At 39.7% G+C, this 26,774-nt stretch overlaps 2 protein-coding genes and 1 long non-coding RNA gene across 8 annotated transcripts; 2 read left to right on the top strand and 1 right to left on the bottom strand.

The window, feature by feature from the left end:
• The first annotated feature begins 1,919 nt into the window (after window positions 1–1,919).
• Window positions 1,920–12,361, top strand: LOC122822793 (protein kinase C and casein kinase substrate in neurons protein 2-like). Of its 3 annotated transcripts, none has more exons than XM_044101723.1 (10): window positions 1,920–2,061; window positions 5,922–5,980; window positions 6,072–6,228; window positions 6,960–7,195; window positions 7,960–8,115; window positions 9,261–9,436; window positions 9,524–9,644; window positions 10,503–10,570; window positions 10,650–10,729; window positions 11,673–12,361. In XM_044101723.1, exons 2-10 carry the CDS (start codon window positions 5,924–5,926, stop codon window positions 11,786–11,788), a joined length of 1,167 nt encoding a protein of 388 aa, XP_043957658.1. In that variant the 5' UTR covers window positions 1,920–2,061; window positions 5,922–5,923; the 3' UTR covers window positions 11,789–12,361. The 3 variants fall into 3 exon arrangements, with proteins under 3 accessions (XP_043957658.1, XP_043957660.1, XP_043957659.1); XM_044101725.1 differs by having other exon boundaries at window positions 1,941–2,056; XM_044101724.1 differs by lacking the exon at window positions 1,920–2,061 and adding an exon at window positions 2,590–2,728.
• Window positions 2,362–7,175, bottom strand: LOC122822794. The gene is made up of 2 exons (XR_006369226.1): window positions 6,744–7,175; window positions 2,362–2,857 (listed from the first exon to the last, which is right to left on the bottom strand). It is a non-coding gene; the product is annotated as an uncharacterized LOC122822794 (long non-coding RNA).
• Window positions 12,362–12,821: 460 nt separating the features above from the next.
• Window positions 12,822–24,917, top strand: LOC122822786 (circularly permutated Ras protein 1-like). Of its 4 annotated transcripts, none has more exons than XM_044101708.1 (21): window positions 12,822–13,338; window positions 14,556–14,822; window positions 15,765–15,998; window positions 16,903–17,136; window positions 17,224–17,349; window positions 17,749–17,820; window positions 17,894–17,967; window positions 18,104–18,280; window positions 18,352–18,393; window positions 18,486–18,566; window positions 19,240–19,391; window positions 19,471–19,552; window positions 20,543–20,673; window positions 21,154–21,238; window positions 22,005–22,111; window positions 22,242–22,351; window positions 23,034–23,148; window positions 23,651–23,791; window positions 24,480–24,573; window positions 24,640–24,666; window positions 24,750–24,917. In XM_044101708.1, exons 1-21 carry the CDS (start codon window positions 13,248–13,250, stop codon window positions 24,813–24,815), a joined length of 2,508 nt encoding a protein of 835 aa, XP_043957643.1. In that variant the 5' UTR covers window positions 12,822–13,247; the 3' UTR covers window positions 24,816–24,917. The 4 variants fall into 4 exon arrangements, with proteins under 4 accessions (XP_043957643.1, XP_043957642.1, XP_043957644.1 ...); XM_044101707.1 differs by having other exon boundaries at window positions 12,823–13,338; window positions 18,477–18,566; XM_044101709.1 differs by lacking the exon at window positions 15,765–15,998 and having other exon boundaries at window positions 12,824–13,338; window positions 18,477–18,566; window positions 24,750–24,916.
• Window positions 24,918–26,774: the final 1,857 nt, after the last annotated feature.

Raw genomic sequence — 26,774 nt, 5'->3', positions numbered from 1 at the left:
AGGTCAAACTTTATCTTGGAGTTTGATCAGCGCTAATGTGCTAATAGCAGAGCTAATTTTTCTGTTTAACCTTTTGCTAGCTTTAGAAACGTTTAGCACATTTAGCTTGCCCTATGTCAATTTTCCCGGCTAATTTATGTTGCTATTTTCTGACCCTTGAGTTGAAAAAATTTTTATATCTCTGATTAATATTTGATTTTCAACATTTAAGAATCCTTCAATAAGTTAAACGTTTATGTTCACGTTCTTATTTTGAAGTGGACAACACCTTTACGCAGCAGTTCCGGTTCCGGTCCTCACCTCTTTTCCCGTTCTTTCACTAAACTTTATTGAGAAATGGCAAAAATACAGCATTTAGATAAACAAGCAACCAGTTGTGGTAATTTTAAAAAATGTGTGCAATAAATTCACATATATGAATCTAAGACTCTGTTTGGGTGTCAACTCAGTTTAATTTAGCATCTTAGCATTTGCTGTAGCGCTTTAGCATTAGCAGAACTAAATCCAGCTAACATTTTAGCTAACCTAAGCTGGTTTAGCTGATCCACTGTTGCAGTTTCTCTTTCTGGAGGTCTTTTCCTTCTTGCTGGCTAATCTGGTCAGGATCTGGCAGGATGTCCTTCCCTCTTCCCACCTTGTGTTCAAGGCTTTTGTTCCTTCCAGGGTTTCTTCCTGAGGTATTTGTGGACCTGCCTTTGAGTAATAACTTCCAGTGCTTGTTTAGTGAGGACTGTCAGATATTTTTCCTCTGCTGATGACAAACAGTGACTCCAAAGCATTACCAGCACTCAGAGCTGAGGAGAAATGTTCTCCTGGCTTGAACTGGTTTAAGAAACTCAACTTGAATAGAATTGGATTCTAACAACCTTTGATCTCATTTCACCTGAAGGTTTAACTACCAACTGTCCAGATATAGAATTCATAATACTTTTCAGTATAAATGTAATATTTAGGAATAAAGTAAATAATGAAAATGGCCCTTGTAATGCTAATCACTTTAATCTTTAATCCAGTGTTTCTCAATTACGGTCCTCAGGCCTACATCTAAAACACGCAGAGCAGGCCTGAGGACTGGAACTGAGGAACACTGCTTTAATCCAACTCCACTCTGCTTGTCGAAGAAGTTCAGATTGTTTGGCAAAGTCTGAATGTGTAATAAAATCAAAAACGTGGGGCGTGCTGTGGTGGCGTAGGGGATAGCGCGACCCACGTTGGGAGGCCTTGAGTCCTCGACGTGGGTTCGATTCCCGGACCCGTTGATTACCTCATGTCTTCCTCCTTCTCCTTCCTCTTTTCTTGTCAGCCTACTTTCAAATAAGCGACACTAGAGCCACAAAAAAAAAAAAAAAGTTAACTGGTTTGGTTTGAATGTGAACGCCAAGTGGACCAGAGACCGCTCCAAAAGCAGGAGGTGGACTACAGCACAGGGCATTCTGGGTAAATACAACCAAAGCTAACATGTTAGCCTAGTGCTAGCAGCAGAAATGGCTCCTTGTCTTCAGCCAAAGACTAAAAAGAAATGTTGTTTCCTTCAGTGGTTGTTGGTGCAGCGCCCCCACAGGCCAGGAGGGGAACGGGTTGGTTTGAGTCAGAACCACAGCAGCTGGAGGTGGAGCAGATGTTCTGGTTCCAGTAGAATCGGGTTGACCAGACCGTCAGGAGGCAAAAACCTCAACTGTCTAAATGTTTTGACGTTAGCATCTGAAAGATGACATGTGGATGTAGCGTTAGCAACACACCGCACTCTTTAAGTCACACTGGAGTCCATCTACATGGGAACCCCTCACACACGCGTGCTAATAAGATCCTATGACCGTGAGCCTCCCTGACATGATCATGTCAAAATAAAAGCCTGGCATCTCATTAGCACCATATTGAGAGGGACAGAGGGAGGAACGGGGGCCTGGGGGGTCGTCTTCCAGCTGTTGTTTCTGATGAAACGGAGCAAGAAGAGCCGGACAGCCTGACGGCGAGTCGGAGCAGCAGACCACAGAGGAGGACATGAGGAAAAACCCGACGGGTTGATGTTTGGAGCAGAGCTGACAGACGGCAGCAGGTGAGGTGAGTTCGGCCCGGTTTAGAAAAAGGAAAGGGGAGTTCATATCCGCCAAAAAACTAAGAAGATTTGAGAGTAAGCTCCAAAATTTTTAGAGAAAATCTTGAAAATTTTAGAATTTCAAAAGTTGAATTTTTTTACTTTTAAAACAAATTTTTTCTAGAAAATTTCTGCGATTAATCTCAAAATTTCAGATTTTTTTCTAACCAATTTTTGACCTTTGGAACTTGGAAATTTTAATTTCTTTTTCTAGAAAATTTCTGAGTTTTTTTTCTAACAAATGTTTTACTTTTTTCAAACACAAAATAATTTTTTTATTTTTTATTTCTGAGAAAAAAAAAGCTCTCTCTCTCTACAAGCGGCGTTGTGTGGAAGTGATTCTTCCGTTTCACCGCCTGTTGCCCGGCTCCGGGTCGGCTCCGGGTCCGGGTCGGCTCCGGGTCCGGGTCGGCTCCGGGTGCGTGTGACTTTAAGCGGCGAGGGAAAAGTGGGTCAGGGCGAGCGGAGCAGAGCGGAGCGGTGGTGAGGAGGGGGAGGCAGACATGGAGCAGCTCTTGAACTACAGAACCGAGTGGTCAGTGGAGTAATCAGAGGTGATTCAGGGAGACGTGGAAGTGACGGCTGCTTCCAGGCAGGACTGCTCAGCTGTCACTGCTTTTCCCGACTCGGCTTGTGAGTGATTTTCTCTAGAACTGAGAGGTGATGTTGTTTCAACTTGGAGGAAAACTGATGAATGATTGTTGATGGAAACATGATGAGGTCATTGATGAGGTCATTGATGAGCCGGACGCATCAGAGCCACTGTTGATGGAGAAAAGTCAGAAATGTTGAGATTAAAACTTTCTAGAGTTTCAACAGTTGAACATTTTTGACTTTTGAAACTCAGAACATTTTCATGTTTATTCTAAAACATTTCTGAGTTTAATCTGAAAATTTCTGATTTTTTTTTTCTTGAAAATGTCCAACATTTGGAGCTCAGGAATCTTCAAGTTATTTCTAAAAAACATTTCAGATTAAACTTCAGGTTTTGTTATTTTTGTCTCTCAGTGACGCGTCAGCAGACAGAAATAGGTCTGAACCTGAACATGTTTCGGCCTGCGTCTCCCTTCCCTCTCTGCACTTTCTGGTTTGTCTTGAGAGGAGGATCGGTGGCGGCGGGCCGGGCCGGGCCGGACCGGGCCGGGCCGGGCCTTGTGTTAGTCAGAGCGAACAGAACCGTGACCTTTCCCTGCCGTTTATTTTGGGAAAGCTGCAGGAAGAAATGCTGGAGCAGCTGTTCTATTCCTGCAGGCCGATCCCGACCCGCTGGATTCCAGCGCCGCCCCCTCCCTCCCCCCTCCGCCTGATGGGGTGGGGAGGGGGGGGTTCTGTTGTACAGTAAATATGGCTGCCGGATCAAAGCGGTCCGGTTTGGACTGGGTTTACTGGAGGAAGGACTCACCGTCTGGACCTGCTCACAGCTGCAGGTTTTATTTTTCACTGCTGTTCAGTTTTTCATTTTTATTGTTTAAGTTTTTATGATCTGGCCAACAAGAAAACATCACGAGGAAAAAGTTGCTTCTGCAGGTTTCAACACAAATTTAAGACTTTTTACCCACTGTGAATGAAATTTAAGACCTGCTGGTCACTCCACTAAAAACTAATCAATAGTAATCAATATGATACTGATACTGTGATCCATTTTTCAGCCAGATTTACAGAAACGTACAAACTTTATGTAACCAACTGGCGATAAATTAACACTTTTACCCATAATTAGTCCAATAACAAAATATATGTCTCTATAGACCCGTGATCAATATCAATAGATAATACAATCATCAAATATTCAATAATTTCACAGAACTCCAATCCAGAACCGCACAGCATTCTGGGAGATGTAGGCAGAGGAAAGACTTCAGCTGATGAATCTCTCATTGCTAAGCTGGTTGGTGGAATCAACTAACTCTCTCACTGTCTGGTTGCCTAGCAACAACATGCTGAGTAACTGGCAGCAGTTTCCAGTTTACCCACCGAGTCTCAAAACTGCTGAGAAATAAAAACAAAATGGAGAGAAAAGTGGACGGAGGAGGAACGGTCACTGCTCCAGTTTGGAAGTATTTCAGATACTAATCAAAAACTAATCAATAACTATGGATATCAACTGATATGAAACGCCACGATACACAGAAGAAAAGCTAGTTAGTTAGCTAGCATGCTGCAGAATAAAGTCGTGGTAAAATGAGAATAAAGTTGTGAATATTTCATCAACTCAAATTTAAGACTTTTAAGGCATTATGAATAAAAATTAAAACTTGTATTTCCAGGGAAATGTCCTTTCAGATTAATTTACACTAAACTGACACAAAAACCAGCTAGTTAGCGATGTTAGCAAAGTTACTGCTAGCCTCAAACATTTAGCTGTTTGTGTGCGACTCAAACGTTTGGCTGACAGAAAAGTCTAGCGAGAAAAAAACTAAGAAAATTTAAGATCCGTGATCAACATGTTTAATGTTAACTTCCTTTTACATTTGAGAGTTAGAGATTCCACCACAGAATCCAGTTTGTGTTTTTCTGCTGATTACTGGATGTGTTTGTTTTAAGATGAACTGTGTTCACGCTGCCAGCCCTACAGCGCCACCTGTTGGCAGACAGGCGCCCGGTCTGTTCCTGTTAGCTGTTCTTTAATGTGGCTACAGAAGCTGCTCTCATGTTCCCTGTTTTAGTTGTGAAGGAAACGAGCAGCTTTGATGTGAAAAGCTGTATTTTTCTGTCCTGCCTCTCGGCTCTTTGTGTTCCTCTGCTGAGGAATCCTGACGGTTGAAACACGTTGGCTGTGAAAATCTGTGCTGTTATTTCAGCTGTTTGACTGAAACGATCAGAGAAAAAGAGACTGAATTAAACGTCAACTTCACCTGCAGAGAAAAAAAACGTTTCCTCACAAAAAACCGGAACAAATATTAAATATGAAGTTTATGTTGTTGATTTTAAAGTGAGGAGGAGAAAATTAAAGTCCAATTTAAAGTGACAGAAGAGCAAATCTGAGGCCTTCAGGAGCCGAAGGGCTGCAGACGGCGGTCACAGCGGTCACCACGCTCTGACCGCTCAGGGTCAAAGGTTCTGCTCTTCTTTTCTAAAGTTCCTCAGTTCACATATTTTAAACTTTCTGTCTCTAAAACCCCAAAAACTCTCAAATTAAGCCAATTAAACATTCAATAATCAATCATTTAGTTTTGTAGGAAAGAGTTGATATTCATCGTAGATACAAAACATAAAAACCATTTTCAATGTTTGCTGTATTAAAAGAAAAACATTTTGTTTTCAAATCGAACAAATTTCTTTTTTTCCAAACCCTTTCTGTATTTAATCCAGTTGAATAAATTAAATAAAAGCTGATTTAGGTTCAGTAAAGTCAGATTTTCAGTAACAGTCTGTGGATAAACATGTTCTACTGATTATTAGCACTTGGTTATAAAAAACTTAACATTTATTATTGTAAGAAAATTAGAAAATTATGTTGTTGATAATTTTACCCTGATTAAAAATAAAAAGTTTTAACATTTTATTTTAAGGTGTGAGAATTAGACAACATGGACACTTTAGAAATGTTTGCTGTGTCGTCCTGCAGATATTTAGCGATTGAAGCTCCATGAAAATAATCCTAAACATTTAGAAACTCTCCATCTTGTCTCTCTTAAGCTCAGATATCTAATATCTAATAAATGTTACCAAACTTTGTATCTGCAGTTCTGACTCACGGAGCAAATTTAGATCATTCTTGAATTGCAGTTAGGGGGCCGCAAAAAAGTCCCTCCAAGGGCCACCGTTGGCCCCCGGGCCTCGTGTTGGACACGCTGGACATGAACAGAGGTTTACTTTGTTCCAGACATGGCGAGCCAACCGAAGGAACCGCTGGAGGATCCCAAGAAGCAGAGCTTCTGGATGGTGACGATTATTCAGCGATATTATTGATCAGTTTCTGATCGATTCTCAATTCCAACTCGTAAAACGAATCTCTGGTTCTGTTCCCGCCCAGCCTGGGAACTACGCGCGCACGGTGCAGAGGACGGACCAGTCCTTCCAGGCCTGCAATGACGTCACGGCGTGTTTCCTGGAGCGAGCGAAGGTGGAGAAGCTGTACGCGCAGCAGCTGAGCCAGTGGAGCAGCAAGTGGAAGGCCATCATGGATTCCCGTGAGACAAACAACAACAACAACAACAACAACAACAACAACAAAACTGCTGCAGCAAACCTTTCATTTGTGTCATTTTAGAGATATCAGTAAAACCAAAACGTTTCCAGAGGTTATCATAACAAAAGCAGCACAAACTATCTGAGGAGATTAGGTTGACCTCTAGGAACATTTATTAATATTTTCAAAATGACTGCGGCACAAACAAATTGTTAATTCAGCGAGAGCAGATATTACTAATAGGTGAATTATTGATAAACCGAGCAGAGCTGAGATTTACACAGCTACATGTTTACATTAGCTTCCACTAAATACAGATCTGTTGTAGAGCTTTAGCATTAGCTTCAACCAAATATTGAGTTGTTGTAGAGCTTTAGCATTAGCTTCAACCAAATATTGAGTTGTTGTAGAGCTTTAGCATTAGCTTCAACCAAATATTGAGTTGTTGTTTAACTTTAGGTTTAGCAGAATAAAGTTTATGTTTGGTACGTAAGGTTAGCGCAGCTAGCTTCTTACCTCTGAGACGTAGATATGAAGTGGCTTCAGTTGGTTTCGCTGTTAGGAACTAAAGAAAATTCAGTTTTTCCTCTTTCGTTGTTCTGTTTTTATCCTTTCCTTCAGACTTTCGTGTGAGATCTTCCCAGAAGAAATCAGATCCATAACCGGACTCTCCTCTGACCGTGACTGACCTCCAGGGGGCGCTCCTCACTCTTTGCTGTGTTTGCCCCCCAGGCCCGGTGTACGGCTCCCTGATGAGGGCCTGGCAGTGTTTCTTCGCCTCCACCGAGCGCCTGGCCGCCCTCCACTCCTCCATCTCGCAGTCTCTCGTCGCAGAGGAAGGAGAGCGGGTGAAGACCTGGCAGAAGGAGACGTTCCCCAAAAAGCTCTTCTGTGGCTTCAAGGAGAGCTACGACAACAAGACCAGTTTCTCACGAGCGCAGAAGCCCTGGTCCAAGAAGCTCACCAAGGTTGAAATTGACCAGTTCCTTAACATCTTCCCAAACCTTTCCATTCAGCAAACCCACAGACAACACTGGAAAATCACATTAAACACGTCACACTGCAAAAACACAAAATCTTACCAAGTATTTTAGTTTCTAGTGCAAATTTCTTGGTAAAGTTTAAATAGACAAACGAGCTTACAAGAAGATTTTTAGCAAGAAAAAAGAGCTTTTAATAATTAAATAATTCCTTAATATTTATGAAAATACTGAGGTTCTAATAAGTGATAGAACCTCAATACCTGATAGAACCTTCTTATCATTCTGACTTTAAAATCAGAATTATGAGGAAAAAAATGTGAATTTTGAAATGAAAATCCGTTTTTTTCAGTGACCGTAATTTTCTTTCATTAATAAGCTAGAACATTCTTTAAGAGATTTTTTTGTAAGTTTTCTGACTTTTAAGAAATAAAAATAATTTGAGCCATTCTGACTGACCCAAAACTATAAAAATTTGGCCTGATTTAACTTCAGATTGAGAGAAAATCTATATTTTATTTGTAGTATTTTAAGTTTGATCTTTTATTTTAACTTTAAAAAATGAAACCCATTTGACCTTGAAGGTAAAGTAGAAAATAATCTGGGAAAATCTTGATGTGTAGCATGAGAATAAATCCTTCCATCAACAGTCATCACGTTTTACAGCTTCCTGTCGTCAGAACCGATCTGTTTCAGTGACGTTCAGTTTCCCATCAGAGGCCTGATGCGGCTCTGTTTGTTTGGCTGCGCAGCTGGAGAAGGTCCGGCTGGCGTACCACAAGGCGTGCCAGAAGGAGCAGGCGGCGCTGGAGAAGGAGAAGCAGGCGAACGACAACCCGGCGCTGAGCGAGGAGAAGAAGCTGAAGACGGCCGAGGCCAAGGAGAGAGCTGCCGAGGAGCGAGAGAGAGTGAGACGTCAACACAACCCGTTTTCTTTCAGCGTCTCTGATCGAAAACATGAAGCGGCGCAGCTGCACGCGGTCGCATTTCATCTCCTGGGAAAGTCTGAGCTTGAAGTTTCGGCCTGCAGCGTTTTCCTTCGTGGAGGTTTGTTGTTGTTACTGAGCTCAGTGTTTCTGGAGGCCGGCAGGAGAACGCTGCCAGATTAAATCCATCGCTTCAACGTCTGCTGCTCCTCACCAGGGAGGAGGTCAGAGAGCCGCTGAAAAACCTCTGGAGGAAGTGACATCACAGGCCGTTACAGATGGAAAAAAGATCAATTAACACCAGAAAACAAACCTTTAGATTTATATCAGAAACTTTCTGGAAAAAAATTGGAATAAAATATAAAATTTCAATTGGAAACTTTTTTCATAGAAAACTTCTGAGATTAATCTCAACATTTCTGAATTTTCTTCTCACAAATTTTCAGTTTTTCTAGTAAATTTTTATGATTAATATCAAAAGTTTGAGTTTTTTTCTAGCAAATTTCTGACTTTTCAAACTTTTTTAGATTAATATTTAAAATGTTCTAGAAAAACTGAAACTTTCTAATCTCAAAAAGTTAAAAATTTGTGACTTTTTGAACTAAAGTTTTTATGTTTTTTCCTCAAATTTCTGAATTTTTTTAAATACATTTTTTGTCTTGAAACAAGGTATTTCAAATCTTTTCTTAATTCTAAACTTTACCTCAAAATTTTTGCATTTACTTGAAAATTTTCAAGTTTTGAAACTCTGAAATTTTCAAATATTTTCTAGAATTATTTTTAAATTAATCTCAAAATTTGAGTTTTTTTTCTATCAATTTTTAGTTTTCAAACTCAGAAATTTCCAAGAATTTTTATTAAAACTTTTCTGAAATAAATCTCAAAAGTTTCTGAGGTTAATTTAAAATGTTCTTTGTGTTTTCGTGGCTGTAATGGCCCTGATGCTCTGGTCTAGTTTAGCGAATGCTTTTCCCCCTAAATTAATTTTCCTGGATTAATTGGATATAAAACACCAACTTGGTTTCTATGGAGATCTGTTATTGTTACTGAGGTCAGCGCTGCATTAGAGGATTAAATCCGTCGTTAGAAGGTCTTTGGTTGGTTCTAAGGGTTTTCTCTCTGAAAAGGCCAGAGAGCGATATGAGAAAGCTCTGGAGGAAGTGACATCGTACACGCCTCGCTACATGGAGGAGATGGAGGCCATCTTTGAGCAGTCGCAGGAGGAGGAGAGGAAGAGGATCAGCTTCCTGAAGCAGGTCTTCCTCTCCATCCACAGACACCTGGACATCACCAACAACGAGAGGTGAGACGTTTTCCTGGGGGAACGCTTCGTCTGCGGCACGATGAGTCTCCAGCTTGTCTTCTTCTTCTTCTTCTTCTTCTTCGTCAGTGTGAAGGCGGTTTACAGCGAGCTGCATCAGACTCTGATGTCCATCGACGAGCAGGACGACCTCAAATGGTGGAGGAGCAACCAGGGGCCCGGCATGCCGACCGACTGGCCCAAGATCCAGGTACCGGCCGATGGAAGGAGAGGAGTCCAGTCTGCTTTAACCCGGTCCGTTTGCCCATAAGGTCCGGTCCGGTTGGTGAGGTGTGATCGCTAATTGACCTCTGACCTCTGGTCCTCCAAACCTCAGTCTGGGTTCACTTTGAATGTGAACGCCCAGCGGACCAGAGACCGCTCTAAAGACAGGAAGTGAACTACAGTACAGGGCATTCTGGGTAAATACAACCAAAGCTAACATGCTAGCCTAGCGCTAACATGCTAGCCTAGCGCTAACGTGCTAGCCTAGCGCTAGCAGCAGAAATGTCTCCTGGTCTTCAGCCAAAGACTAAAGAGAAATCCTCCAACACTAAAATCTGACGCCTCCATCTTGTTTCCATCTGGTGAAGAAGGAAGTTGCTCTCAGTGTCTTCAGAGGTTTTTGTGTGGTTTCCTTCAGTGGTTGTTGGTGCAGCGCCCCCACAGGCCAGGAGGGGAACAGGTTGGTTTGACTCAGAACCACAGCAGCTGGAGGTGGAGCAGATGATGGAGTTCTGGTTCCGGTAGAACCGGGTCAACTGGACCATTAGGAGGAAAAAGAACATTAAAAACAAAAACCTGATCACTTTTATTGATTTAGTTTTGCATTTTTTTGTTGAGATTGTGATTTTAGCTAAAATTTGGTAACAAGAATTGTTGATGTTCAGGACTCCAGAGTTAGAGGTCAAAGGTGAACTAGATGATGAGGAAATGTTTATTTCAGTCTTTAGAGACTTGGCTTGACTTGTGAAGGAGTGTCAATAACCATGGAGGATGTATTTTCATATTTGTGAGTGAATTATCTTGCAGAATATTTTGGCATTGGGTCATTTCTCCCTCCGTCCAGGAATGGCTCCCACCTGTGAAAAAGTTGAAGAGGAAACGGAGGAACCAGAAAGGCAAAGAAAGTCGTCCGTAAGTCACTAAAAATCAACTTTTCACAGGTTTTCTCCAGCGTGGGATTATTTCTGAATGTCTGCATTCCCTGCTGCAGCGTGATGATTGGCGGCGTGAAGGTCAGAGCGCTGTACGACTACGTGGGCGAGGAGGCCGACGAGCTTTCCTTCAGAGCAGGTGGGAAACGACCACAGGAAGTGATGTCACTCCAGCGTTGAAGTGGTGGACAGCGCAGACCGGATTTATTCCACGCTGCGTGTCCAGAACGTGGAGCCACGTTCTGGACTGATTTCAACAACACTTTTGTTTTCTGATGATTATTTAGAAAAAAATTTATTAATTAGATAAAAAAAAATGCAGATTTTTCATCTAACCATCTAAGTGATTTTTATACAATATTAAGAATATATAAAAAAATCAAATAGACAAATGATTTCAGTCATTTTTAATAAAAAAATGAATGTTATTTCCTAAAAGTCAATAAATCTCCTTTACTGAACGTTTGACTATTTGTAGCAAATAAAAATCTTCCAAATATTCAAACCTGAGGCGTTTCTGCTGGACTGAACAGTAATACATCATTAACAAGCTGCTGATTATTCATTGATTAACTGATTAATAATTGGACAGTAATAGGTGCTTAACAGATTATTTTAATTGAATTTAAACTGGGTGAAGCTAAAACTGCCATCCGAGTCGAATATGAAGGATTTTTAAAACCTTAAATGCAAAACGGTAATATTTCTTAACAGTTTTTTCCTAATTACTGCACGGACTAAAGTCTTTATATTCCAGATAATGATTAATCGATTATTGAAATAATCGATTAATCAGAATTAATCTGATTATCCACAGAATCAGCAGATATCTGACTTATAAAATGTGTTTTATTTACATTTCAGTTTTTATTTCATTCATTCAATAATAAATATCAATAGTTCATGTAACAGCTAAAAGCATGATGCTTCTTTTTCTCTTTACATTCATGATTTATTCCGTAACTCAAACTCGTCGTCTCCGTTCTGAATCGAATTTGTTTTAAATCTCTTTTTCTTTTGGGTTGTATTTGTTTCCTGTTTGGAGTTGTGCTCTGAAACCTTGGTGTTGCTGTGAGCTGCAGGTGAGACGTTCCTGAAGGTGGAGGAGGAGGACGACCAGGGCTGGTGTCGGGGGGTGCTGAGCGGCGGGAAGGAGGGATTCTACCCCGCAAATTACGCCGAAGTCGCTGAGTGTTGACTCTGTTTTTACCCTCAACTCGTTGGTTTTTAATGCTTTTGAAAGCAACACATTATTAGTATTTCTGCTGGAAGATGTTCATGTCTGGTGCTTATCCACAACCAGCTTCAGAAAGAGCAGGAGCTTCTTAAAGAGACAGAGGCCCAATTTCAAGGCGCTGGATCAGGAAGCCACATTTTATATGTGTAACATTTTTTAACAACTGAAAGTAACACAATTTATTAATTGTGCTCTAAAGTGGCCGCTGTAATAATATTGGCCCTTTAATTTAAATTTGGAGTGATGTTTGGTCTGGATGTGTTTCCGTATGAAACTGTTTCTGCATGTTGATGTTTGTAAAGAAAAATATTTATTTTCTTCCACATTGATGAGTTATTATATCTCTATATTGGGGCTGACAGGACGAACTGTTTACAACATTCTGCATGCAAAGTGAATATTTACCTTCTGGGAACACAAATGACATATTTAATGAGTTAAATTTCACAATAAAAGCATCCTTTTGCTTGTTGTTCTGTTGGTATGTGGCTTTTAATGAGAATCTGTAAAATAAAAGTTAAACAAAAACCTGGAGCATCATTTTTCTTTCATGTTGGGATTCAAAGGTTTTTTCTGTCTACCAGATTTTTTTTAACCGTTTTTTTAAACTTTTTTAATCATAAACACATAAAATTTAAGTACAAATATAATTTGCTGAGCATCATCTTCCTGCCTGGCTGCCAGTCCATCAATCAGCTGCTTTATTCTTCAGGTGAAAGAAATGGAAAAGTTTCAACTAAAACTTTATTTAGTCGAGACGAAACCAACGAAACGAACCGACCAGCAGAAACAAAGAAACACAAATATCCTCTAAAATCAGAAGATATAAGGCAGCATTTATGATGAATGAATGCAACAATTAACAGTGAATAAAAGTTAAAAAAAACCAGTAATTATTATATTTCCATTGTATTCACTGTTTTTTTTTGGCCAAAAACAGAAATTACTTTGAAAAGTTAAACATTTGAAACAAAAAACTCAAATTTTCACGTCTCAGATTTTTTCTAGGAAAAATATGGAAAATTTCAAAAGTCAATTTTTTTCTAGCAAATTTTTAACTTTTGAATTTCTGTTTATCTGCTGGATCTTCTGGTTTCTTTGACCCGTTTGTTTGTTTTGTGTGGAGTCCTGAAGGTTTAACTGAAGTCGGGAGGCGACGAGTTTGTTAAAGGATTTGATTCAGTCGGAGATAAAGATCCGAGTCGTTCAGAAACCTGTTGGACAAGATGTCAGAGCAGCAAACGGGTTTCCTGCTGCTGGTTCCCCTGAGCGGATCGACCCAAAGCCTGCGGCTCTGTGAGTGTTTGTTTTTCACACCGCCCAGGTTCTGAGTGGAGCGGTTCTGGTCGGTTCTGGTCGGGTCCGGGAGCGTTTCGCCTCTGAATCTGGATGGTTCTGATTGTTCGTCTGACTGAAGCAGATGGAGTTCGCCTGCGGGTTTGTTTACGTGGCGCCGTCGCTGAGCCGGAGGGAAGTCCAACGATCCGGAGGCAACGCAGCCAAACGCTCAGGTAGCTCACAGCTCCACAACCTGTGACCTTTGACCTCACCTGAACCTGTAGAGAACAAAGCCTGGAGGGAAACTAAACTTTGTTTTTCTGGATTTTCTGTGAGCTTCTTGAAACTGGTTGGTAACAAATGATGAGTAACAAACAGCGACAGTCAGGTGCCTGCTGAGTCACACTTAGACAGGTCAAAGGTCATCCAAACACTGAGCACAAAGCATCTAGTATTTATAACAGATTATTGGGGCCATTTTATACGGAAATATTAGTAAGTTTGTCAAAAACTCTGACATTTTGAGATTAATCTCAAAAAGTTTGTAGAAAAATATTTAAGCTGAAAAAGTAAAACATTAGCAGGAAAAATAATCTGAAGTTTTCAGATGGATCTTGGAATTTCTCTGGAAAACCCTTTGAGATTATCGGACCTGTAAATTTATTTATAAACATTTTTAAATGTCCAAGAAAGTAAGAAGAGATTTTGACTTTAATCTCAGAAAATTTCTAGAATAAAGATGGATTTTCCTGAGCTTGAAATGTTGAACATTTTCAACAATCAGTTTTAAAAACTCTGGAAATTTCAAAATTTTTTGACTTTACAAGCTCAGAAAATTTCCACCTTTTTTCTAGAAAATATTTGATTTCTGAGATTTTTTGACAGAAATTAATTCCTATTTTTTTCTACCTACAAAGGGCCCAACGAGTCACAGTGAGCGTTTTATTTATAAGGATTTGTTTCTGTTTCTTTATGTATGGGGTTGTATGAAGTAGTTGTAGGTAGTCAGTATGTTCCAGAGTGACGGTGGGTTTGATCATCTGGTTGATTTTAGTGTAAATATATTGTTTTATAGTCCTGCAGGCTGTAAATATGTGGATTTAACTTGTTTTTTATGTAATTATTCCAAGCCTTTGATTTAATTCCGTTTTCTAACATGGAAAATGTTGCTATAAGTAAAATAATCTGCAGTGGAGCAACAACTTTATTAAAATCAATATTAAGAAATTACTGACATGAAACCAACTCTTACATCTTGCTGAAAAGTTACTTGTAAATTGGTTTTGTTTTATTTCAAGTGTGCTAAAATATTTGCACTAGAAACTACCAAACGTTCCTCCTGCGTCAGATTTACAGTCGTACTGGAGAAAGATAAAAGCTTCTGCTCGTCTTTTGTTTTGCTGTAAAAATCAATGGGAACGATCATATTTTAAATGTTTCTTTTTTCCAGCCCTCCTTCCTCCGGTTAAAGCTCTTCGTCGTCGTGCTGCTCCTCCTCCTCCGCCCCCCGCCCAGCCGGCCGACCCTCAGGTCAAAGCGCCGCCGCCTGCTGCAGCTTCGTCTCAGAAAACCTCTGGACAGCAGGAGAGAAACCAGAAAGTCGGATCCTCCAAACCCGTTTCTCTCTTCTTCAACCGTCCAGAACTTCAGCCAAGACCAGAGGCGGATTCTTCTCCCGCAGGATCGGCTTGTCCAGCGACGCCGTCCAGAAAGACCGGTAACGACCTTGACTGATCTGTTTCACACCGACTCTCAGGATTCACTCTACACCTGGAAACTATGAGTGACTTTTTAATCTTTTGTTTAGATTTTAATAACTGATGTGTGTGATTGTGTGGTCTTGATCTCCAAACCACTTAGACTTTCAGCATACGTTACCATGGCGACAGACTCATGGGGAAGTGATGCTGAAAATCCCGATTTGAACCTGAAGTATACCTCAACTAGATTCATGGAGCAGCTCCAGATTTTCATTCACTTTGTTTTCTCCATTTGTTTATATTTGCATTTTAGATTGTTGATGTGATTAAACTGACTAAAAATCAACTTTTATTGCAACTAAATGACACTTAGCACACAAAATGTTATTTACACCTGGATATGTGAAATATCTCGCCAACATAAATATACCATACTTAATTGGTAAATATGTAAACAACTAGTAATGAGGGTGAAGTCGTCACATCTGGATATTTAGATTTGTTTACAAAATGCTTCAACATGAAGAATATCATTTTAAGATTATGCAAAAGCAACAAAAGCAACTCTGTTTACAATAAAAATAAGAAACAATCATCTTAATCTTCCTCTAATCCAGCAAAGAAAACAGTTAGTTAGATTAACTAAAACGCACAGCCAACATAGCTAAATATAAACGTCTTCAAAGTTAGCACAAGGTGAAAAATTTGCTTCACTATGAGCACTTTTGAATTTTACCTGTAAAAATTAATTTAGGTGAAGCTAAGTGTGCTAAACGTTTTCAAAACTAGCAGAAACTCAAACAATTTGCAGATTGGTGAATTAGTGAAAGTGTTTTCATCACTGCTGATCTGAGCAGAACTGTATTTAATGTAAACTCAACAACTCTTTAAATAGATTAAATCTCTAGTTTTGTCCTGAATTATTCCTGTTTCTCCTCTGCTGTGTTTTTTTCACACAGCCCTTCTGCCGCCATTTTTCAAGCCCACAACGAATCCTGATTCCAACACACAACCTGAACCGCCTGAAACCTCCAACAACAACAACAACAACAACAACCAGTCGCTTTGGTACACAAAACATGAATCAGGTTCAAACATGGAAACGACGGAGAACCTCTACTCCTACGTATTACCAGAAGGCCGAGGCGGAGAGGCGAAGCTTCCTCCTGACAGAGGAATCGCGCTCGGATCTGGTAAGAAATATTTGAAAATCTGGATTTTTGTATTTTTAATGTAAAAAACAAACAAACTGCAAACTGATCTTCCTGGGTTTGAAACATTAGCTCCACCACAGAAATGTGAGTATAAATGTTTTACTAACTGAAGGATTCTTAACAGTTGATAACTGAAACTTCAACACAAATGTTGAACTTTATGCAACTGAAAGTTTAGAAAACAGCCAGGTGAATTAGCGCTTCAGAATTTATCTGGAAAATTTTATTTAAAGAAAGTAAAGGGTGCTGAATGTTTTCAAAGTTAGCCGGAATGCTAAGCGAAAAGCTAGCTCCACTATAACGCTTTATAATTTATCCGTAAAAATTATTTCAGGAGAATCTAAGTGCCCCAAACATTTTTCAATTAACAGAAACTCTGAAGCACTAAACCAAAAAATTAGCTCCGCTATTAACATTTACAGACTTTCTAACTTTATCTTGGAATGTTATTTCAGGGGAAGCCAAGCCCAGTAAACATTTTCAAAGTTAAGAGGAACACTGAAATGCTAAACAAAAATCAGCTCTGCTGTTAGCACTAAAGAAATTATTTCTGGAGAAACTAAAAGCATTAAACATTTTAATGTTAGCAGAAATACTGAAGCACTAAATATAATATCTTCTCCACTTTTCAGACTCTTGAATATTAGCAGTAAAAATTAATTTAGGTGAAGCTAAGTGTGCTAAATGTCTTCAAAGCTAGCAGAAACTCTGAAGCGCTAAGCAAACAATTTGCAGATTGGTGAATTAGTGAAAGTGTTTTCATCACTGCTGATCTGAGCAGAATTGTATTTAATGTAAACTCAACAACTCTTTAAATAGATTAAATCTCTAGTTTTGTCCTGAATTATTCCTGTTTCTCCTCTGCTGTGTTTTTTTCACACAGCCCTTCTGCCGCCATTTTTCAAGCCCACAACGAATCCTGATTCCAACAAACAACCTGAACCGCCTCAAACCTCCAACAACAACAACAACAACAACAACCAGTCGCTTTGGTACACAAAACATGAATCAGGTTCAAACATGGAAACGACGGAGAACCTCTACTCCTACGTATTACCAGGAGGCCGAGGCGGAGAGGCGAAGCTTCCTCCTGACAGAGGAATCGCGCTCGGATCTGGTAAGAAATATTTGAAAATCTGGATTTTTATACTTTTAATGTAAAAAAAAAACCTGCAAACTGATCTTCCTGGGTTTGAAACATTAGCTCCACCACTACCTCCAAGACCTTCATTTATGCCTCCAACCCCAGAGTACATGACGGTTTTATCCTCACCTGCCGCGGCTCCTGTGGCGCCTCCTTCATCCAAACCTCCGCTGCCTGCAAGTAAAGGTATTATAACCTCCAGCCTGGACGGTCCAGGGGTTAACAGACAACGAGGTGGTCGATTTCCATGCCTGTTTTTACTGATGGGAATTTCGACTCTTTTCAGAGAACCGGTGTTCTGTCAGATCAGCATAAACCGTCAGAATAGTGCGCAGTGAATACGCATGCATGCGCATGCGTATTAAGTTTAAAGCAGAGTTAGCTTTAGCTGCAGTCAAATACAAAAAACATCCGGTATTAAACTCGCCTCCCTGTTGATGACTGACTAGCTAACCGGATGTCATACGGCTGTTAATAAAGTTAATAAAGTTCACGTCATGGTGTTATGTTGCTGATGAAATGAAAGCATCTGCTCCGAAACGTTCCCCAGCTGAACCTTCATGTTTTTTCTGTCTTCTGGAACAGATAACGGTCCTCTGCCTGGAAATCCCAATATTGTTCTCATCAGCTTAGGAAAGTTGCTGTCAGAGGAAAGAGGTTGGTCAATTTATCAGCGTCACTCATCTGGGTTATTCTTTTTTCTCTGATGAAGTTCCCTGTTTTTTCCCAGAGGTTCCCAGTCCTATGAAGCCCATAATGTGTTCAGAGTGTGGGTCGGTTCTGGACAGCGAGGCCATAAACCAGGTATTCACATCACATTTTCAAGCTGCTGTTTCTGTATGAAAAGTTTCTAAGATATTTGCAGCAGAATCCAGACAAAAATACTTGGTAATATTTAATATTTTTGCGGTGTGAATGGACCTTCCTGTTTTCTCTGCAGGTTAAAGTGTGCTACTTTTGTCAGAGTGAGGATTTAACTAGACCGTTCAGACTTCCTGTAAGTGTGCAGAGAGATGATTTGTTCCTGCTGAACCCTGGAGAGCAGCCACAGTCCACCGCCGACTCGCTGCTGCTGTTCTGCATCGACACGTCCGGCTCCATGAGCATCACCTCCGAGGTGGGAAACCCGGAGCGACGCTTCGCTCTCCGCTGCTTTCAGGAATAAACAGTGTCTCTGCTTTATTTAAGGTGTCAGAACCAGAGCAGAACATCCGGAGAACCAGACTGAAGGTGAGTTGTCTTCAAGTTTCCAACTAAAAACATCCAGAAAAGTTACAAACTGTTTTTATCCTGAATTTCTGCGCTGACTGCAGTTTGTCCAGGAAGCTGTGCTGCAGTGTGTTCGGAAGCTGAGCGACCAGCAGCCGGAGGTTCGGGTTGGACTCATCACTTTCAACTTCCAGGTACTTTTATCTTAATAGTGTGGATGGATTTTATTCTCCTCTCTGATCCATAAAATCACATAATATTATTGACAACATTTATTTTATGGGGTCCTGTTTGTAAATTTATATAGTCAAAAATAAAAAAAAACTAATTTGATGTTTTTTAGTTTTTTTTTAGAGTTCATTTTACAAAGTTATATATTTAACATGTTATTCATACATTTATAAATGCAACAGCTTCAAGCTAAATGTTTCGTTGCAAATATTTAGTCACCACGCTAAATATTTAGTTTGGAGATATATATTTGTAAAAATTAATTACAAGGCTAAATATTCAGCAACAAACAATTTATTTAATTAGTCAACTAAATATTTGGCTAATTAGTATTAGACCAATATTAATTAGATATATATAAATATTAATTGGGATACAAACTATACATTTAATTAGGAAGCTGAATGTTTATGTTTAGTTATCAAGCCGAATATTTACTATCTCACTTTTTAATTAGCCAGTCAAATATTTAATGGTTCGTAAGCTAAATAATTAGTTTCAAGCTAAAACATTAGCATGGAGCTAATATCTAGCTAGCTAACTATCTGTTTAGCTTGCTAAAGGCTAAATAACTCAGATTGTTGGTGTTAATCTTGTCTGTGTGACTTTAAAATGTCTCCATTCGGTCTTCTGTAGGTCACTGTGTACGAATGCAACAGTTTCCAGCTGCATCATCTCAGCGGCGCCGAGCTGAACGACCAGCGCTTCCTGATGGAGGCTGCGGCCGGGATGGCCACGCCGCTTCCACTGTCACAGACTAAAGATCACTTAGAGAGACACATTTCAGGGTGAACACCAGCTCCAGGTTGGTTACGTCATACACACGTTGCCCATGTTTATGTGTTTTGGTTTTTATTCCGTCTTTAGATTATCAGCAAATGGAGAAACGGCTCTGGGTCCGGCTGCACTGGTTGCTGTTTCAATGGCCTCCAGGCTGCCAGGGTCAAAGGTGAGGCTGCTCACTTCCTGTTTAAGTCATTTACCTGACAAATGTTTCTGTTTGCTAAATACCAGAATAATTTCCAGCTTTCTTTATATTTAGATGTTAATAAATGTACCTTTTCAACTGCATGACTTGGTTTCCTTTCTCTGGTTTCTCAGTTTTCTGGAATTTTGATTTAAACGTGTCGGTTTGCAGTTTGAGATCAGATTTAGTTTCAGCCGCTCCAATATGGTTGTTGTGTCCGTAAGCCACTTTGGCTTTATGTTATGTTGGACGTCGTCCTTTTAGGAGCCACTTTGTGTCCAAACTTTAATTTCCTGGCTGCATTTTTGAGATTTTTGCTTAATGTTCATTTCTGATGATCTGATCCATTTTGTGAAGTGCACCAGTCCCTCCTGCAGTAAAACCACAGACAAGAACAAAATGAGTTTTTGGTCTCTAATTCCACTAACAGACACCATAAACCAGGAAAAAACAAACTTTTTATATCAGGAAATAAAATCTGAAAGATAAAAATAAAATTCTCCAATTAAAAACAAAAATATTGTGAAATTTTCTGCTTTACCTCCACGAGCATAAATCAAATAATGAATATTTAATTAAACAAAACATTAATATGACATCTATCTTAATGTTTACAGCAATTCAACATTTTGTCCCAGTTATTTTTTATTTTACTGGCATTTAAAATGTTTTTAGTTCATTTCCAGGAACAAAAATAAATGAGAATTTCCATCTAAAATTTTTTCTGTTTTTAGCTAAATGATGTATTTCTGAGTTGAAAGTTTGTTTTTGTTTATGGAGTGACTTTCTATAAAATAAAATTATAAAATAAAAACGCAGAAAAAGGCTAAAAGAGAGAAAGGAATCTTAAACAACGTCACAAAACAGAACCATGAACAAAATCTATTTACAAATATTGTCAGATTTATCTGAGTGTTGTTGATTTTTCTCACAGTATAAAATATTGATTTGTTATCCCTGCTGATCTTGAAGGTGATTATCTGTACAGATGGAAAAGCCAACGCAAAACTAGGGAACCTGGAAGATGAGGACATCGACGCTCGCGCTCTGCTGTCCTCCACCATCTTCTACCAGAACCTGGGGGAGTCCGCCGCCACCCAGGGGTCGGTGCACACTGCCTGCACATCACAAATCAATATCTAATAATCTAATAATGATCTCTTCATAAAAATCAAGAAAATCATTCACTGGAGGAACATGCAAACAGGCCAGGACCAAATGAAATCCACATGACGGCGATTCAACTGAAGTTGAACTTTTTAATGCACAGATTAACTTCTAGTTTCATTTGTTTTTCTTTTACAATTTCATAAACCAAAAGTCCAAGATTAATGTAATTATAGTGACAGTATAATGTAAACTAGTCATGTTGAGCTTTTCATCATGTTAGATTGGTAGATTCCAGTTTAAAACATGCTGAGACGTTAAGCTGCAAGGTGAGAATCGACTTGGCTGAAGTTAGCCTTTTCCCTGGTCGTCCTCTGAAACAACCAGCAGCCTGGGACCTGGTGACCTGGTTGGTACCAGTAACCCCTCCAGTAGTGTAGTCCATGTCCGCTGATGGATTATCGTTGCTCCGTCAGGGTGACCGTGTCCGTCCTGTCCATAGAAGGAACGGACTGCCGACTGGATGAACTGGGAAGACTGGCGGATCGAACTGGAGGGAAAGTAAGAAACTGTGTGGCACTGGGTCGGTTCTGATCCAACTGGAACATAAGAGCATCTAGCTAGCGTTAACGTTTTAGCTAATTTTATCTTACACATCACTGTTTCCATACTAGATGAAGTGTGTTGTTGGACAGCAACATGCTAGTAATAACAAATGCTAATGATAGCATTTTAGGTATAGTTAGCATTTTAGCTTGTTTTTAGGTATAGTTAGCATTTTAGCTTGTTTTTAGGTATAGTTAGCATTTTAGCTTGTTTTTAGGTATAGTTAGCATTTTAGCTTGTTTTTAGGTATAGTTAGCATTTTAGCTTGTTTTTAGGTGTAGTTAGCATTTTAGCTTGTTTTTAAGCATAATTAGCATTTTAGCTTGTTTTTAGGTATAGTTAGCATTTAGTTTGTTTTTAGGTATAATTAGCATTTTAGCTTGTTTTTAGGTATAGTTAGCATTTTAGCTTGTTTTTAGGTATAGTTAGCATTTTAGCTTGTTTTTATGTAGAAGCTGAACACATTGAGTGGAATAAGTCAGTGATACTCTGCATGCTGGTGGCATTTAGCTAGTTTTAGCTTACATAGTGCCATTTGCACACCAGATGGAGAACATTACTGGTGCTCAACATGCTGTTGTCTGACAGCATTTTAGCTAACTATGGACCAGCTAATTCAGACAAACTATCTTTTCATTTAAACTATTCAGGTTTTCCTGTTGAAAGTTGAAGCTGCAGAGCCTGACTCCTGACTCATTCTGTCCATTTGTCTCGTCTCCAGGTGGTAATAGCCAGACCCAACCAGCTGCACTCAGAGTTTGAAGAGATTATTGAAAACAGGACCATAGCTACACACTGTGCCGTTACGCTCCTGGTGCCCAAATCTCTGTAAGAGCTGTAATAACCACAGAGCTCACAACATGATTCATGGATCCTTGTCATCTGAAAAGATTTCAAAACCTTCAAATTGCAGTAATAATAAAGCCCACAGCACTGACTCATGTTCTGTTTGCTGCAGGCAGCTGAAAGGAGAGAGGGAGGTGGGACACAAAGGGACCAGAGAGGTGGGGAATGTGAACACTGATACTGAGGTCACCATGCAGTTTGGAGCTCATGAACACACAGAAGGTGAGAAAAAAAAGCTTTCATTCACTTTCAGCTGCAGCTAAAGCTGGAAGTGTAGAGGCATGAGCTGCCAGAAGACTTCAAGATGTGGAACATTTCTGTTGTTGCCAGCAAAATAACACTTTAATTCTCACATTGAAACCCGTGGCAACAGCGCTGAGAGGCGACAGACGAGGTTCGTTCATGTAAAAGAGGCAACAGCTTCCAAAGGAGAAATAAGAAAATGGACCCTGTAATTAATGCCACTTGGCTGCAGAGGAGGTGTGTTTCAGTCTGTCCAAGACTCTCTGAGTCTGCTGCCTGAAAATGAGGTCAAAGTTCAGGCAGAAACTGCCAGGAATCAGTCAAATGTCAGATATGATGACGCACAGTTTATGGAGAGGTTAGTTTAGTTTAACTGGTTACTGAGTTACCTGACTGACAACACGAAGGTATGGAGGGCTAAACAGGACTTAAATAAATACATCATGAGTCAAATGTACCATGAAAGAACAGATTGACAGTGGGCGGGGCAGTGGGTGGAGCTAAGACGAGCTAACAGATTGACAGTGGGCGGGGCTATCAGAGGGGCGGGGTGGTGGGCGGAGCCATACGAGGTGGGCGCTAACAGAGAGGAGGGCCAACAGATTGGCGGAGCTAAAACTGATCTGTTGAGCTTGAAAATTGCGACCTGTTTGTGTTGCAGTGGCGTCGCCGGCTTGTGGCAGCCGTGTCGCCGTGCAGCTGCAGGTCCGGTACCGGAAGAACGGTCGGGCTCTGCTCCGGGTCTTCACTGCAGAGAGGGAGGTCACCGACGACAGGTGAGGAGCGACACGCTAGCAACACGCTAAGAAAATGTTTTTAGAAAGATGACATTTTGAGAATCCGAACATAAAATTATGACTTTATTCTCAAAATATTACTTTATTCTCATAGTACAACGACTTTATTGACATTATTTCAAGTATAGCTACAACGTTTTTCTTGTATTTCTATCTTTAATTTATTTTCTCAGTACGGCCCTCATACTCTGTCGTTATTTTGTTTTCATTCTGAAAACTGAGCTGCAGCTTGTTGCATGTGGAGCTGCGGTCTGTTGCTAGGAAACGGGCGCTTCCTGCTCGTCTCCTGAGCGATTCTCCGTTCATGCTAACGTCGAGCTGCAGCGTGAACGAGCCGCTCAGCCTGAGCTGCGTGACTCAGAAGGTCAACGCTCCATCGTCAGAAACAAAGAGGCTGGAGTGTTTCATGGGAAAATGGCAGGAAACGTTGAGCACATGAAAACGCTGTGATCCTCCTCTTCCTCCTCCTCGTCTTCCTCAGCTCGGCGGCCCTGTCCTCCCTCTCCCTGGCCATCGTTCAGCTCAACTCGCTGCAGGCCAGCGCCGCTCTGGCCGTCAGAGGCCGCTTCCTGGACGCCAGGAAGGAGGGAGCAGAGCAGCAGCGGCTCATCAAGCGAGCGATGTGAGTAGCAGCGACGCGCTGTGATGGCGCCCGGCGTCCGGCGCCACTTTACAGAGCCGGGATTTATTCAGTTACATTCATATGAGGAACTTTGTTGAAGAAATGTACTTTTATTATGCTTTTATCATCCTGAAGTATCTCTGCTCCTTCATTCTGAGTGAAAAACAAACATGTTTTAACCAAAACTTCACCAGATTCAGACTCACACCTGCACATTCTGTGAAAGTTTTATTTTGAAAGAACCGATTGGAAAAAATTTATTTTGCCTGATTTTGTTATTTTTTGTTACTTACATAATTTATTGTCATTTTGGTCCTTAAAATACCAGAATTTCTACTTAACTTTATATTTTGGTTCGTCTGATTATATAATTCTTAAATATTAAATGATTGATAATTTCTCAGTTACTAGAAATTTACCAAATACTTTTTTACTCGAGTAGTTTTTCTGGTCGACTACTTTTTAGATTAGAGTAGACCTGATTGATTCCCAAGGGAAAATTGCTTATTAATTGATAAATCTAAACATAAGTGATCAAATTTATAGAATATATATACATATTGAATTCAAGTATGATTGAATATGAATACATAAATTAGTAAATAAGTTGAATAAAATGAAATAATAAAGGAATTTAGCTTTGACTTGAGCAGGTTTTTGTTGCAGTGGTTCTGTTAAATGTTTTCAGAGAGCGGAACCAGAGAGCAGAGGACCAGCAGATGTACCAGGACTGGGTCAGAACCATGGAGCCCATAAGCCACAACATTCACACTCTGACCCGGGTGAGTTTCACTCTGGTGAAAATCACAAACAGAAAACTCTTTTTAATCTTTTTCTGTATTTTTCAGAGGAGCGCTCTTCTGTCCTGCTCTGAGGTAACTCCTGGTTTTTCAGATTTCACTGGTTCTGCCGGTTCTGCCGGTTCTGTTTCTGTCTGACCTGAATTTTCGTCCTGCAGCCTCTGACAGACGCTGGTGCAGCTCTGCTCATCACCATGAAGCACAGCAACAGGAAGTTCATGTAGCCGCCGCCAAACGTCACACAAAGGCTCCGAGTCACTTTCTATAATTATAACATTATAAAATTATATAAATATCATTATACAGCCTTTTAATTTGTTTTGTATATTAAAATATAAGACTATTCATTTCTGAGATGTTGTTTTGGAAACTTTTAATGTTTTTGCAACTGAAACCTCAATTTCATGATTAATATTAATTAAATAAATAAATAAATAGTTAATTTATGAATTGAATATATTAATATCATCCAAGTTTCTTCAAAGAGTCATAGACGGTGATTTTGTGGGGAAGAAGAATCTCCAGTAGCAGTCAGTCTTGCAACACATCTGAAAAGGCCTCTGACTGAAGATTTGCTCTATGATAGACTAACAACCTTCATTTGTTTTAAAGACACTATTTTGACTTCCTGATTTAACACCTTGAATTTGGGCCTCCGTCTCTTTAAGAACTCCTGTTCTTCCTGAAGCTCCGCCTCCAGGAAGTCATCCCAACATGGTTCCTCTATTAACCCTTTAATGTTTTTACCAGCGTTACTCAGTGCAGCAGCTCCTATAATGAGGTCAGCTGATGTTTGCTAATCGCTGCTGGCTAGTCTGAAGGAGCAGAGGGGGGAGGAGAAGGCGGGGCTAGATCCACCCAGGCGTTGTAACAGTTGAATGGTTGCCATGGAGATAAAAGTGTTTGTTAAAGATGCCTTTATTGACGAGGGAATAAAATCATAACATGATGGAAAGAAAAAAAAAGTTGATTTTAAATTATGCTGCCCCTTTAAGATGCTAAGCTACCTTGTTGGTTGCACTTCATAACAAAATGTTTTATTTTATTGGAACATTTATTTGCTTAATGGGATTTTTATTAATATTTTTAACTATGCTATTTATTTATTTATTTATAATGAATTAAATGTCTCTCAATAGGAGGTAAAATTCAACCAAAGAAATGAACAAAACAACAAACAAGCATGCTAAAAACTCTAAAAATATTTATTTTTTTATTTATTTTAAACATGATAGCAATATAACATTAACAAGGAATACAAAAGACATAATTTTGTACTACAATCATTTTAACAAGCTTGGAAAAGAGCAGAAAGAAGTAAAAACCTTCTGAACTTTTACCTCATTAAACACTTTGTAGCTGATGGTGAAATGTTAAATGTTTACACACAGAAGGAAACTAAAACCAACCATTTATAAACACATCTGGATTATCTGCAGTTATTTTCTAAAGTCTGTTATTTTCCAGCATGATTAACTTGGAACCCGTGAAATAAGATGAGGCGTCGTCTGATTGTGGCCAAAGCGTAAAAATTCATGGATTCATGTGGAGCCGCCATCATTAAAGCAACTCGTAACTCTGACCAGATGTTTGAGACGCGTTTCTGAGACACTTTGTTCTGTTTCCTGGGAGAGCAGATCAAAGTTTCAGTCATGTTGTCGTAGCGCTGAGCAGGTGATTCTGCCTTTCTGCTTCCCAACAACCTCAAACTTTAACGCTCCTACAGTTTAAAACCTTCTTCTTTCTCTTGGTTTTAAACTAAAATATGTAAATTCACTATAATTCAGCTTATTCAATCAACTCACAACAAACCTTCAGACACTTTCACATCCTGTTCCTTGCAGCACCTGGATTTAACTAAGCTAACAGGTCTGAGCTTCTGATTGGATAGTTCCTGCAGGGCGATTTTCTCCCAGCTGCAACAATTTATTCACCCCCAACTGATGCAACCAGGAGATAAAATAAAATCTTTCTCATAACTATTTATTGTTAAAATATGCATGAGAACTAATAAAACCTGATTTTATGCATCCTGTCCTGAAGCTCACCTTTAAAATCTGCAGGCTAATAATCATTTTAAAAATAAGTCTTAAATCTGCACTTTTTTATGCTTCATGCCAAACAGTTAAACCTGAAATTATTCACATCCAGCAGATTCAGACTGGAGGTTATTTTTTAAACTT

This window comes from Gambusia affinis, linkage group LG20 (genome assembly GCF_019740435.1).
Source record: "Gambusia affinis linkage group LG20, SWU_Gaff_1.0, whole genome shotgun sequence".
NCBI lineage: Eukaryota > Metazoa > Chordata > Actinopteri > Cyprinodontiformes > Poeciliidae > Gambusia > Gambusia affinis.
The sequence above is the reverse complement of the archived record's forward strand: the minus strand, read 5'-3'. Positions and strand labels throughout refer to the sequence as shown.

Bases quoted from the DNA above. Each gene is read 5' to 3' on its own strand.
- LOC122822793 (XM_044101723.1), top strand. From the start codon at position 5,924: ATGGCGAGCCAACCGAAGGAACCGCTGGAGGATCCCAAGAAGCAGAGC. The intron at 8,116-9,260 runs GTGAGACGTCAA...CTCTCTGAAAAG, and splicing joins CTGCCGAGGAGCGAGAGAGA to GCCAGAGAGCGATATGAGAA. The intron at 10,571-10,649 runs GTAAGTCACTAA...TCCCTGCTGCAG, and splicing joins AAAGGCAAAGAAAGTCGTCC to CGTGATGATTGGCGGCGTGA.
- LOC122822786 (XM_044101707.1), top strand. From the start codon at position 13,248: ATGGAGTTCGCCTGCGGGTTTGTTTACGTGGCGCCGTCGCTGAGCCGG. The intron at 18,281-18,351 runs GTGGGAAACCCG...GCTTTATTTAAG, and splicing joins CCATGAGCATCACCTCCGAG to GTGTCAGAACCAGAGCAGAA. The intron at 24,667-24,749 runs GTAACTCCTGGT...TTCGTCCTGCAG, and splicing joins CTCTTCTGTCCTGCTCTGAG to CCTCTGACAGACGCTGGTGC.